The sequence below is a fragment of the Nicotiana sylvestris genome, chromosome 7 (genome assembly GCF_000393655.2).
Source record: "Nicotiana sylvestris chromosome 7, ASM39365v2, whole genome shotgun sequence".
NCBI lineage: Eukaryota > Viridiplantae > Streptophyta > Magnoliopsida > Solanales > Solanaceae > Nicotiana > Nicotiana sylvestris.
Window position 1 is genome coordinate 143592664 of NC_091063.1, and position 13901 is coordinate 143606564.

General features: G+C 35.0%; 2 protein-coding genes across 2 annotated transcripts; one reads left to right on the forward strand and one right to left on the reverse strand.

Annotated features, from left to right (window-relative positions):
* Window positions 1–2989: 2989 nt before the first annotated feature.
* LOC104222959 (O-fucosyltransferase 19) lies at window positions 2990–6751 on the forward strand. Its single transcript, XM_009774299.2, has 8 exons — window positions 2990–3723; window positions 4339–4411; window positions 4502–4572; window positions 4668–4756; window positions 4848–4980; window positions 5186–5418; window positions 5504–5980; window positions 6075–6751. Exons 1-8 carry the CDS (start codon window positions 3097–3099, stop codon window positions 6328–6330), a joined length of 1959 nt encoding a protein of 652 aa, XP_009772601.1. The 5' UTR covers window positions 2990–3096; the 3' UTR covers window positions 6331–6751.
* A 2489-nt stretch (window positions 6752–9240) lies between these two features.
* Window positions 9241–12064, reverse strand: LOC104222958 (fructokinase-like 1, chloroplastic). The gene is made up of 2 exons (XM_009774297.2): window positions 11204–12064; window positions 9241–10278 (listed from the first exon to the last, which is right to left on the reverse strand). The coding sequence occupies exons 1-2, from the start codon at window positions 11969–11971 to the stop codon at window positions 9586–9588; spliced, it is 1461 nt and encodes a 486-aa protein (XP_009772599.1). The 5' UTR covers window positions 11972–12064; the 3' UTR covers window positions 9241–9585.
* Between the last annotated feature and the right edge of the window lie 1837 nt (window positions 12065–13901).

Genomic DNA, 13901 nt, shown 5'->3' on the forward strand with positions numbered 1-13901 from the left:
AGATTCTGTATTCTGGAATTTTATCTTTGAGGTATATATATAGAAAATAGGAAATTCCGGAGATAATAGGATAGGGAATATGGTTCAATTCTACTGTCATTGTTTTTTTCCCCTTTTTTGGATAAAGTTTATATGGTATTGTGATATACTTTTTGGATAAAATTTGTATAATGTAATATATTAGAAAGAAACCATATCTTTTACTACCATTTAAAGGTGTTGACTACGTAAGGGGCAAACTTGTTGTAATACAGTTATATACGCAACTGAATTTTTCCAAGTGAAAAGAAAGAAAATCAAATATGTATTACCCCATGGCAACGCAATTATGAGGTGAGAATTTATTTTAGAAAACCTTTAAGAAGAAGAAAATGCAGTTACAATGCGTTCTGTGTAATTTCTATTAAGATGGAAAATTCTTTAAGTAACTTAATTTAGAACTTGTCAAGGTCAACCACGATAACCTATTTCCTAGATACGTATACTATGAAAATCTAGTTTGTTTTACTTTCCATTAAAAGTATGGAAGACTCTTTGTATTGTATTAAATGTGTTGATTTTACTTCCTATATTTCAAGACACTTTAGTTGCTCCGGATGCTGCCTTTCTCAGGACCCTACGTGAATATGAAATATTCTGTACACCGAGTTACTATTTTTTTTAAGGCTCTAGCTAAAAGTCTGATGTGCACCCGATATTTCACCAAATTAATATAGTTAAGTAATAAATAAGGTGAAAATATATTGTAATTCATCGTAGTTAGGTGATGAAGGAGTATACGGAATACACATGTCATGTGTTATTACTAGTTTGATATAAATACTAGGTATGGGTAAATTTTTATCGATGGGATACAGTGTCATAAGTATTTATGAAATTGTCTAAAGTTCTCGGGTAATGACACGAAATACTTCTCTAATCCCAAATATTAGTCGTTTTAACAAATTAAATTTTTCTGAAAATAAATGTATAGAAAAACAAGAAACATATATAGTATCACTACCTTTTTTTCTTCTAAATTTGTCACTAATACTCCCACTAATGAAGTATTGATTAACTGAGATATTTAAGAGATAAATAAAAAATTGTTTAAATAAGTACTTTTATGATTAAGGCTATTGAATATTTTTCGTAAGAAGATGCAAAAACTTTAAAAACAAATCCGTTCAAGTCACCAAAAAACATTACTATTGGTTATTACTATGTGAAATCAAACTAAGTGTTCACTTCTTTTGGTGTAACTAATAGCGTGTCATAAGTTTCTATATCTTTTTGTAGTCATAAATAGCTCCAGAATTCTTTAAACCAAAAATGTAGCTGCCTTAAGCTATACTCGTTCATTTCCTTTAGAGCGAGGGGGGTGGGGGGGTGGGGGTTGAGTAACATTCATGAGAGTTTCCACAATTAATACGTTAACTAATTTTAATTTTGGTCGATATTCAGAGTAATCCGTTGTCTTATCTCCTGTATCAAGTAACCATGCTTTTCTCCTTCCACAAAGAAAAGACGAAAAAACAAAAAGAAAGAGGAAAAAGAATATATTAAAAGTTCAGAAAATTGTACATCTTTTGCCCTAGCTAGAGAGACTTTTCCCGTAACAAAGACGCTTTAATCTTTTAAGAGCCATAAAAAGCACTTAAATTTTTAAAAGCTATAATTTAAAGTATTTGTCTAAACCATATTTTATCTCGCGCTAAATGTCTTACTTATTTAATAGTTTATTAATTAAAATAATACAATTTTTTTAAATTAAAAAAGTATAAATGACTTCTTACTATTTTAAAATTGCAAATATTTTAAAGTAGACGTAGGTGACAATGACGGCCAACATTTGGAACACGAGGAAGTATTTAAGAAGGCATAGTTCACTAAATATTAGGAAAAAACAATCTTTTATATTTACTTACCGTTTAAATAACAAAAGTAATTTTACAAAAATCTCATATGATATTTTTTTTAATTAATTTTTGTGAAAAAAATCATATAACTAAAATAATATGTATAATGAATCACAAAAGCAAATGTCGCCTTATAATTTACCACCAGTGCATTATTACTTGTTCTTGATAAAAATTTCTTATGGGAAGTTATAAAGGGCAGTTAAATTTTCATCTTATGGAGAAAGTACTTTCTAAGATGACAAATTCACTTTCCCAAAGAGTCCAATTTCAGACATAACTTTTTTCAGTATTTTAACGTTTGATAAAGTCCTTTCTTGATTGGACACAAACCGTACTACAAATTGTCAGTCCTAATGACTCCAAAACTCAATTATTCACTGAATTTTTTTTTTGTCTCAGAAAAATAAAAAAAAGTTAGTAAAATCTTTTCACGATGTAAAACGTTTAATTAATTAACAACGTTTTTTTAATTAATTAATATCAACTTTATAATTTTTCATTATTCATTCGTTTTCGGTATTTGGAACATAATATCACCTCTATTTCATATGAAATACTCCGTAACATCGTTTTATCTTTATTTTCATAGCCATGAAAATATCATAAGACCATAAATTTTAAGGGCAAATTTTGTATGTGTTGAAAGTATTTTTTCCCTCTCTTTTAGACATTATGCCCAATCACAAGACCATTGATGGAGTACAATATTTTTATGCGATAAATATTAATTTGTAATATTGTTAATATTATTAATAATACGTATTAAAGTCACTTCTTAAATAATTATAGGTATTTCCTGATAAATATTAATTAGTAATACTAATAAAAAGGACAATTTATTAATTATTCCAGGTTAAAATATACTGTTAACTAAAATATTTTTAAACTATCAATATATATAATTTAAGTCATTCCTTTTTATTGAAAAACCTCCCATGGGAAAGTAATTGATAGAATAAAATAAAATAAGACCCACAAGGAACCACCCCACTAATCTTCCAACCCCCCACTCACCCCCCCCCCCCACCCAAACCCACCACCCTGTAAATATATATACACACAAACAAAGCAACGGTTCACAAATTGGAAAATCCTTCTCTGTCTCTCACACATAATTTTCTCACAAAAAAATATTCTTTATTTGACTTTCTTTGATTTCCTCGTAAACACTAGTCATACAAATTCCTCTCGTGAAATGTCAACCGGTGGCACCACCACCACGACGTCAACCACCACCAACTCCGCCACTGTTATCCCCATAACCACCGCACCCAGCACCCACCACCGTCGCCGTATCGCCGACACCATGACGGACCCCGAAAAATCATCAAACCATACAACACAACATATAGCCTCCTCAGATTACAGTATTTTCTCAGATAATGATGATAATAACACGGAAAATATCAACGCCAATATTATTCATTATCACCATCACCATCATTATCATCCGTTAATAAAATATTTTTTGGTACGTAAAAAAGTACCAGAAAATATTGTATTTAGAGTAGAAGAATGGGTTTTAAACGTTGGTACAATTATGCAGTCTTTGAGATCAAGGAAGAATATGGGCCGTACAGTTTTTGGGTTGCTCCTTTTTTTTATGGTGGCATCTGTATTTTTCAAGTTTTCTTTTATGATGATGAGTAGCAATGTAGAAGATATAAATGGGAATTTAATGAGAAGAGAAAATGGTATTTTTATGTTACATAATTTCAAGAATGATATTTTGGCTAATGCTCAAAAGGTAGTTTCTGAAACGGATTCTTCTTCTTCTGCTGCTGGGGATTTTGTGAGAAAACGTCAGATGAAAGAAATACCTGTAAGTATTAATTTTGAATTTTTTTCCTTTTTTAATGTTTATTCTCATTCAGAATTCTGAAAAATATGGAAAAAAGAATTAAAGGTTGAATCTTTACTACCCAAATTTAATTTGGTGTTTATGTAATCCAATTTTAGAAGATGGGAGCTGTAATTTTCGTTTTTCTCTGTATTTTGGTCTGAGACTTTGTCATGAATTTTCAGGATGGAAGTTTTTTTTTTTACTTTTACCTTTTTAGTTTTTAACTGAGTGGGTAAATTGAGAGGTTGGGGAAATCTCTGTTCATTGTTTGACTCGGTAAAATCCAAGTAAGTGGGCGGCAACAAAAACAGTGTGGAATATTGTGAACATTTGCCAGTTGGTTATTGGCAATGTTGACTATGATGGTGGCTGTCTAATGATTAGTTGACCGTTATAGCCCTTGGCCTTTTTTATTTCTTCCTTTTTAAAGAAAAAATAAAGGTAGTGTTCTAGTTATCTTGGGTGCACCTCAACAGATATATGTTATTTCTCGTAGCATTATATCAGGATAAAATCGAATGCGTGTCTTCCACGCACATCTAACTGTTAAGGTTTAATTTTTAACTAACTTGTCTGTATGGATTGCTTTGACAGGTACCAGAAATATGGATGAAGCCAAACAGTGATCATCATTACCAATGCATTTCTCGGCCAAGGAATAGAATAAGTATGTCAAGATTTTAGATTTCTGAAATTATGGGTTGTTAATTTGTGAAGTTTATTCTTTATGCATTCTGATACCTGCAAATTATTTCAGGAACTGGCTCATCGACGAATGGCTATATCTTAGTTCATGCGAATGGAGGATTGAACCAAATGCGAACAGGGGTGAGTGAAAAGCTGTATGCCTCAATCTGTTAATGGTTTTTAGCTAATCGCGAAGCTAAAATGTTTTGCTAATTATGTTTAGTGGATTACTGCAGATATGTGATATGGTGGCTATTGCAAAAATAATGAATGCTACTCTGGTTCTTCCTTCTCTTGACCATGAATCCTTTTGGACAGATACTAGGTACTACTCTTTATTTTCTTCTGATCAGTTTAGAATGACCCCTTTTTAGGGCCTCTTCGTTTTCGTTCTAATATTTTCTCGTTTGTTGCAGTGATTTTAAAGATATTTTTGACTGGAGACACTTCATTGAAGTTTTAAATGATGATATTGAGATTGTTGAGTCTTTACCTCCCAAATATGCAGCTGTGAAACCCCTTCATAAGGCACCTGTTTCTTGGTCAAAGGTTTGTAAACAAAACTAGTACTGTACTACTTATGAGCTAGCTTTAGCTTTTAGTTTTCGTGGCAACAAACAACAACATACCCACTATAATCCCACTAGTGGGGTCTGGGGAGAGTAGAGTGTACGCAGACCTTATCCCTAATCCGAAAAGGGTAGAGAGGCTGTTTCCGGGAGACTAAAACTAAAATATGATGCTTTCGTTGCAGGCTAGTTACTATAGAGGAGAGATACTTCATTTGCTAAAGAAGCACAAGGTGATACAATTTACCCACACAGATTCAAGACTTGCTAACAATGGCCTAGCATCGTCTATTCAAAGGCTTCGCTGTAGAGCCAATTATCAGGCTTTACGTTACACGGATGAGATAGAGGACTTTGGAAAGAAGTTGGTGGATAGACTTAGAGATAATGGTGAATCATATATTGCTCTCCATTTAAGGTAATCTATCTAACACTTGGTTTTTCTTTGACATTTTCTCAACCATTGATCGATGAGTAGCTTAGCATATTGCTTGAACGTGCAGATATGAAAAAGACATGCTAGCCTTTACTGGCTGCAGCAACAATTTAACAGCTGAAGAGGCTGAAGAACTTCGTAAAATGAGGTATGAAGTGAAACATTGGAAAGAGAAAGAGATAGACAGCAAGGAAAAGCGACTCCAAGGGGGCTGCCCTATGTCCCCGAGGGAAGCTGCCTTATTTCTTAAGGCGATGGGCTATCCCTCCACGACCAGAATATACATCGTTGCAGGGGAAATTTATGGCAACAACAGTATGGATGAATTTCGTTCACACTATCCAAATGTGTTCTCTCACTCAACCCTTGCAACAAAGGAAGAACTCGAGGCTTTCAAGAATTATCAAAACCGTCTTGCTGCTGTAGACTATATGGTAGCCCTCGAAAGTGATGTTTTCGTTTACACATACGATGGCAATATGGCGAAGGCTGTACAAGGTCATAGAAGGTTTGAAGGATTTCGAAAGACCATTAGCCCCGACAGGTTTGTTATCATCCTTAATGCTCTATATACTTCCCTTTTCACCACTTAACTTTGATCAAATTAGTGACATTTCTTAGTATTGTCGTTGTTTCAGATTCAACTTTGTAAGATTGATCGATTTGTTGGATAAGGGTGCGATATCTTGGGAAGAGTTTGCTTCACAAGTTAAGGTCTTACAATCCAATAGATTAGGAGCTCCTTACCTCAGACAAGCCGGTGAATCGCCAAGATTAGAGGAGAACTTTTATGCAAATCCTTTACCAGGTTGTTTATGTAATAGATCCGAAGAGGAAACCAGTAAACAGCAACTCAACAAGAGACCAAGTTTAAGGGTTACTTCACAAAGATAGGGATATGTATGTTCATAATGTGGTAGATTAGTCCAATATCAGTACCATAATATACTACAAATTGGCCTATAAGTGGCTGCCAGATGTCGGGTTCTTACTTGCCCTTCATGCTGCGCGGCGAGCAGAAACAAAGAGAGAGTATTGTAGCAAGCAAGCAGGGCTTGGAAGCAGAGATGGTTGGTTTATAAGATGGACAAAAAGAAAGCATATACAGAGATATACTCAAATTATTCTTTAGGTGTGGAGTATAGAATTTTAATTCATTTATTATTATTTTTTTGTTCGAGTTGGTTTTGTAATTAGTTTACACATTTAGGTTCAACACGGATTCAATATGTATACTGATTCATGAAAATGATATACAGGTCTTTGTACACAGTTGCAGAATTACTCTTTTTTATCATCTTTTACTAGACAGTTATTTTGCGTTGCCTTTCATTTTTAGCTTAAAGAACTAGATGGATTATTCCGCCCTCATGGCTTCGGTCTAATGGTAACAGCGCATCACTTGTTGTGTGGATTAGACATACATCACCTTTGGTATTTAAGTGTTTAAGAACGAGCTTATTTCCACTAAGCTTCGAATAATACACACTAGTTCTTGGGAAATTCTCGGTTATTAAAAAACAAAATTATTTGGATCATTCCACCTTATCAAGATTCTGTTTCAGTTTGAACCGCTCATTCTAATAATTGATTCAAGTAGAACTAGTGGCATTAGCAGGATTTTTCCTAAGTGGCATCACAATTAAAAAAATAATAAATCACTATAATAACTTGAAGAAACACCTCAAATCATATTAATTGAAACAACAAGAAACACCGACGGCCTCAAGGTAAATGTCTCCTAGTAGAAGTAAAATATCTTTCTTGTTATATTCTACGATGCTAAGCAAGGGAGATAAAAGTAGCTTTCATGTAACAAATAAACAAAAAAGTTTCGGTAATACCTCGTAACTGTCCCACTAGCAAGCAAAGGAAAGTGGTTGTAAGGCTCATTTTGTTAAATAGGCAGTTAATTCCTCTTAATTTTAACTTTTTCTAACACTAATATTTTTAATCTATATGTTTTACTCCACAACGTTTAAGAAAACCCATATAATGTGTCTCATATATATATCTTTTTAAGTATGATTTCTTTCCTCTCAAATAAAGAAGTAGGCGTTTGGTCTATAGAACCTATGAAAATGAGATTATTATAGCATAAGACTCTTGTACACCTACATTATTGCAAATATTCCTCAGCAAATTGTGCAACTCCCTTCATACGAAAAAACTGTATTCACAAGTAATTATTATAAAGATAGCCATTCACAATGCTTGCTTTAATTTTGTGGCAGTTTCAATGGCATTCTTTAGGCCATTGCTCCTCACCTCAAAACTAAGCTTGAAGCATGACAACAGTAAATAGTGGTCCTACCAACTAAGTTTTGCAAAAGTTTATTCAGTTCCTAGATGTCCATGACAAACATTTCTACCTACTAGTCTAATAGGACTCACAACGGACAAACAAAATTAGCCTATAGCATGTCGTGAAAGAAGCGCACTGGTCGACCGTGACTTCAGGGCATAATTGAATGTAGATATTATCAATGCCAGGCTAAGAAATGCTGGTGACCATTCCCCTATGTTAATAAAGCATATCTACGGCACCTGCTCAGCTAAAGAGGCCTAGCCTGATACGAGAAGTGCTACTTCAGGGCCAATTTAAGATTTTAAGTCAGTTAGTACATAATAATACTATAACCATTACTTCTTGGTGACAATCATTGAAAATCAAGTTCAACAAAATATCTTGAATACGAGTTAAGAAGAGCAAAAATTTAAGATGTCACGTAAAATATTGAAAAGTAGTGCTTCTCTTCCCTCTGATTTGGTTTTCGTAGACTGAACATAAAATAAAATTACTATGACTGAGGCATACCAAAAAAGCACAATAGATACTGAGGTTAGATATCTACCTGCAAGAGCAAGGCATTTAGGAAAAGTTTACTTCAGACCATGTGAAGTTAGCAGTATGGACATGTGAGACAATTTAATACTGATAGAATGCTATCACGCTACAATCATAGGGACCATAAATGGAACTTGAGAGTTTGGCTTATTTGTATAGAAATAATGCATGGCTTTATCCCATCCTTTTTCTTGAGAGCACTGTTTCATTTATAATATACTAGACAAACATAAAGCAAGTTCTGCTACTACCTAAGAAAGAACTTGACAAACCCAAGGGTGCATCTCAACTATTTCATTGGGTACCTCATATCTTCCTCCAGCATAACTGCATAAGTACCGAATAACTCAGTTCCCCAAGGCTTAGACAGATACGAAGAAATCGCCTTGCATCTTTTGCCTCAACCTAATATCAATCAAACATATTCTGCTCCAGAACCAAACTCATTAAATACAAAGGTGAAAATGTAATTTGGCAAGATCAGTCCATATGCCACCATATTTCCACTTTTGTGTTATCATGTTGACCACTTAAAATTAAGCAAGTCACATGGTTCTATTAAGTGACATCTAAAAACTTCAATTAAGCAGTCCCAAACAACTTTGCCTTATATTTTTCTTGGCCTGATCAGAAGAAAAAACAGATAACCAAGCAAACAACAGTCTTCTGTGGTCACTGGAGTTTCATCCTTTCTGAATTCTCCACTATAAAACAACACCCTGAAATAGCACCTCCTGATGTACTTTCTGAAGATTAGGCTAATTCAACAATCATTCAACGTAAATTGGCAGCCCGGTGCACTAAGTTCCCGTTATGTGCGGGGTCCGGGGAAGGGCGTAGCCTTACCCTACATTTTCGCAAGAGGCTGTTTACACGGTTCGAACCTGTGACCTCCTGGTCACATGGCAGCAACTTTAACAATCATTCTAACATTCTTTTAAATGATAGCGTGCGCATTACAGTGAATAATATGAGCTAAGCCAGCCACAAAATGATAATGGTGAAAAATGTGCACTCATTACAGCATCGTAGAATCTAATGGCATCCTTTAACCATGAGATGCACAATATAATCAATAGTTCAATACGACTCCTAGCTGATCACGGTTCAAGTACAAATGGACTGGTCTCCAAAGATCATGCACCCACAAAAACGATTTACATCTTCTGTTCAATTTGGTCTATAATCCTGAATCTACTTCCTTAAGACCCTATTATTTGTGAAGTGTAGGATTAATTACAACAAGATCTGCTTTCAGTAGCAGCTACAAGATACAGTGTCTGGGAATTGGCATTATGACACTACCACATCGATGGTACATAGACCTGCTCTTTGAGATTCTGTGTGGCGCTTTCAGTGGGAAAACCCCTAACAGCACCTATTGTCCACTGGGATATTATGCCCGCAGCAATTGCAAAGCGAAGCTGTCTCTCCAGAACATCTTGATCGTGATACATCTCCGGTTGTGTCGTCAATTTTCTCATTATTCCGGCAACAACAGCATCACCAGAACCAGTTCTATCACAAGTGAATGGTGTTATGAGAACATCTTCTGTACCAACCACAACGCCATCAAAAGAAGGAGAATAATAATGAAGCCTAAGTGTCCCATCTGTAACAAACAAAAGTTTCAGTCCATCGTGCCATAAGGGGGCAATTTCCGCAGGAGTATAGTGATAATAATCTCTTCTTTGTTTGGTTTGTTCAAAATTCTCCGCAAAGTATTGAGGTCTGTAATTCCTTTTCCTCTCGTAATGCTCTTCGTCAAGAAGAAATTCAAGCTCTTGCCTTGAGACCTCAATGATGTTAGCTTGTTCCCAGGCTTCCTTGATTAAATTCCTGGTCTCATCACGTGATCTCCACAAGGGCAATGGCAGATTCAAGTCAAAAAATACAAGACCGCCAAACTTCTTTGATAATGAAATTGCTTTAAAAAGAGTAGAACGCATAGATGAAGATGTTAAGACTTCAGAATTAAAGTGGAATATCCTGGCCTGCAAGAGAGAAAGCAAAATCTCAACAAAATTTGTTCAAAATACTTGCCCCAACATCACCCGGACAGAAAACTTGTTAAAGCACGTAAACACCTGAAAGGATAATGCTCATAGAAGACAAATATCCTTTTCCGTAGTGTAGGCTCATGCACTGTATTAAAAATATCCAACACGTAATATGCAACTTATCATGATACAGCATCTTATTTCTGGTTCATAACCGTCAGAAGAAAAGAATTTCCCTACTGATCGCAACAGAAAGAAAACTGATAATTTATCGAATTGCCTATCACTATTGAAGGATCGGCCAGTATCAAGCTAAAAGTCTTGATTGTTTCGGGAAGATAAGGTAACTAGTCAAACAAGGAACGACATAACAATATTACTACTGCCAATGACAACTAGTCGACAGGACGCTAGAATTTATTGAATAGGGAACTACAATTTCACTACCTCCAAGTAAAAGGAGTACATACAATTAGCACAAGTGTCATATTCAAATAAATAGATTGACAAGAATTATGCATCTTTAATCAAATTGTTCTACAAAAACAAATGCGTCTATGCAAAGGAATGTCATCAGAGTGAACAGATCAGGCAAGCCTCAGAACGGGAGAGAGCATTAAAACTATCAGTGACTGCACAATAGTTTCTACTAACAAACAGTGCACTTCTTCAATAGTTTGACTCAAATATACCTATTGACAATCGTTTATATGGAAATTTGCTACATCTATGAAGCCATTGGGTTCTTACATTTTCCAGTTTGCCTAGACAGGTCAATACCAATACGTTCATTCACGAAGCAACTTAGGTTCATGCATCCTCTATTAACATTTAAAGCCAAACACCACTACCAAAAATAGAAAAAAGCAACATGCTTGACAATGTTACTACAACTCTATCCATAAAAAACTCAATTTACCTCTTTTAGCACATCAAGATTCAATTCGGAGCTAGACAAAGAATCCTCAGCAGGCTCTTTAACTTTCTCCACCTTCATTTTCCCATCCTCAAACTTAATTTTCATATGAGTACATCCAGTCCTCATACTATCATCAAATTTAACCGCCCGAGTTTGCACTTTCTCTTTATTCATTAACAAAACCATTTCTTGACCAAACTCATCATTTCCAACTTTACCCATAAATGCAGCTCTACCACCAAGCCTAACATGGGATATAGCAACATTAGAAGGTGGCCCCCCAGGAGCTCTAACAAATTCAGGTGGATTCCACTGTAACATTTTCCACTCTGAATACTTATCTTGGTGCATTTGCTCATGTGATACTCTCACTGTTGGCACAAACTCCTTTTGTGCTGCACCAAAACAGATGACTAAAGGTGGGTTTGGGTATGGAAAATCAACCCCATCATCATATTTTTCAATCTTGTCATCAGCATTTTTTGACAATTCCATTTGGGTGTTGGATTTTTCAATGTTGGTTTCAAAGTTTGAATCTTTTTGGGGTTTTGAGGTTTTTTTAGCTGTTCTTGATGATTTTTTGGGGCCACGAGGTGAGTGTTTAGGGGGTTCTTGGGTGGTGGTGGAGTGGTCATTGCTGGAGCATTTTAGTGTGTTTTTTCTGTGGGGAAGTTTAGAGGAGAAGAAAATGGAGGAAAAATTGAAGTGGGTTAGTGAATTGTGGGAGTGATGGGGAAGAGATTGCGGAAGAAAATGGATTGATGCCATGGCTTCTTCTTGGTGTTAGGGTTTATCCATTTCTCTAGGAGGTAGAGGTTTTGAGTTTCTATCGGGTTCTGATAATTTACCCTGGTTGTTTTTGGGTGGTTCGTTTACCTGTCGGGTCGAGTTCATGCAATTAAATTTAGGCCCAACAAAGCCAACGTTAGGGGGGAAGTGCATGGTTAGCCATTAATAATATATGTATTTACTTTTAAGTCACTGTTTAAAATGTCTTTATTTTTTAGTCACTACTTTAATAAATTTTAACTGCCCAGACGAAAATACCCTTCTTCTCATGTCCTTAACTTTTGAACTTGGAACTCTAAGTTCAGGACTTTAGGACTACATATCCTTAACTTTTGAACATGTCCTTAACTTTTAAACTTGGAACTCTAAGTTCAGGACTTCACAACTACATGTTCTTAACTTTTGAACTTGGAACTCTAAGTTCAGGACTTCAAGACTACATGTCCTTAACTTTTGAACTTAACTTCAGGACTTCAGGATTACATGTCCTTAACTTTTGAACTTGTAACTGTAAGTTCAGGACCAAGTGTCCTTAACTTTTGACCTTGTTAGTCTAAGTGGTCCTTAACTTTTGGGCTTCTTAGCCTAAGTTCAGGACCTATTGTCCTTAACTTTTGAGCTTGTTAGTCTAAGTTCAGGACTTCAGAACCTATTGTCCTTAACTTTTGAACTTGTAACTGTAAGTTCAGGACCTATTGTCCTTAACTTTTGAGCTTGTTAGTCTAAGTTCAGGACCAAGTGTCCTTAACTTTTAAAATTCTGATAATCTCCCTACTTCGACGACCCTCCTCCATTTTTTCAGACAACTTGTAGCTCCAACTCTCTCTTCTTCACACTCACATTTTTAAGCTACATACCTATTTTTCCTCAATCTTTATCCTAACAAGAAAAGTCCTAAAGATCAAACATAACAGTAGCAACGTTTTCTTCTTGAGAAAGTAAGACAGTAGCAACGTTTTCTTCGGAGGAATCTCATTTGGAGGCCAAATTTGTCTTACTCGAATCACAGCCATGACAATGAAGACGATAGTAAGCCCAAAAGTAAGGAAAATCCCACCGATCATAAAAACTTAGAAAGGGTAACACTGTCTTTTCATATTAATTTTAATAGACTAGTGGCTACTATTGCTAAGCATTAAAAATGTTGGATAAAAAGTAAATATCACTTTAAAAAGTGGCTACCCCACACAATATTTACCCAACGTTAAGGTAAAAATTATGCGGGGTATCCTATTTGGTCGCCTCCATTTAACCTATATCTACTTTTTAAAAAAATTTTAACTTGTACCCACTGTTTAAACAACTTCAGGCCTCTTTCTCCTCCTCCTTCTCCTCCTTCGTTTTCTAAATGCTGAAACTTGAGATTTGTTATGCGTTCTAGCCTGATGATTCATATATATTTGCTTGTCCCATTATGTTTAATTTGGTCTTATTCACAATAATTTAACCTCTTAGATATTTTAGCTTTATAGACACATTGGTTTTTGGTTCTAATTTATCTGTAGTAACTTGTTTTCATGTCGAAAATATTTTTCATTCTTTAATCTTTGAAATGAACAGAATCAATCGCTGCTAATAATGATTTATTAAATTCATTGTTGTTTAGAACTTCAGCTCTAAGAATGCTGAAGTTCAGCAAATACAAAATAAACTTCAACCCTAGAATGCTGAAGTTCAATCACAAATAGCTAAAACATGCTGAAGTTCAGCAAATACAGAACAAAGCTTCAGCTAAAACATGCTGAAGTTTAGCAAATACAGAACAAAGCTTCAGCTACTAGAATGCTGAAGTTCAGCAATTACAAATAAAAACTTCAGCCAAAACATGCTGTAGTTTTATTGAACTGAAGTTTGCGTGATTTGCCTTTGCAAGTCAGACCAAACTATATCTGAAGTTTTGCTACACTTC

Excerpts from the sequence above, each read along its gene's own strand:
- LOC104222959 (XM_009774299.2), top strand. The coding sequence starts at position 3,097 with ATGTCAACCGGTGGCACCACCACCACGACGTCAACCACCACCAACTCC. Across the intron at positions 5,419-5,503 it reads TATATTGCTCTCCATTTAAG|ATATGAAAAAGACATGCTAG; the intron begins GTAATCTATCTA and ends TTGAACGTGCAG. Across the intron at positions 5,981-6,074 it reads AAGACCATTAGCCCCGACAG|ATTCAACTTTGTAAGATTGA; the intron begins GTTTGTTATCAT and ends TCGTTGTTTCAG.
- LOC104222958 (XM_009774297.2), bottom strand. The coding sequence starts at position 11,971 with ATGGCATCAATCCATTTTCTTCCGCAATCTCTTCCCCATCACTCCCAC. Across the intron at positions 10,279-11,203 it reads ATCTTGATGTGCTAAAAGAG|GCCAGGATATTCCACTTTAA; the intron begins GTAAATTGAGTT and ends TCTCTCTTGCAG.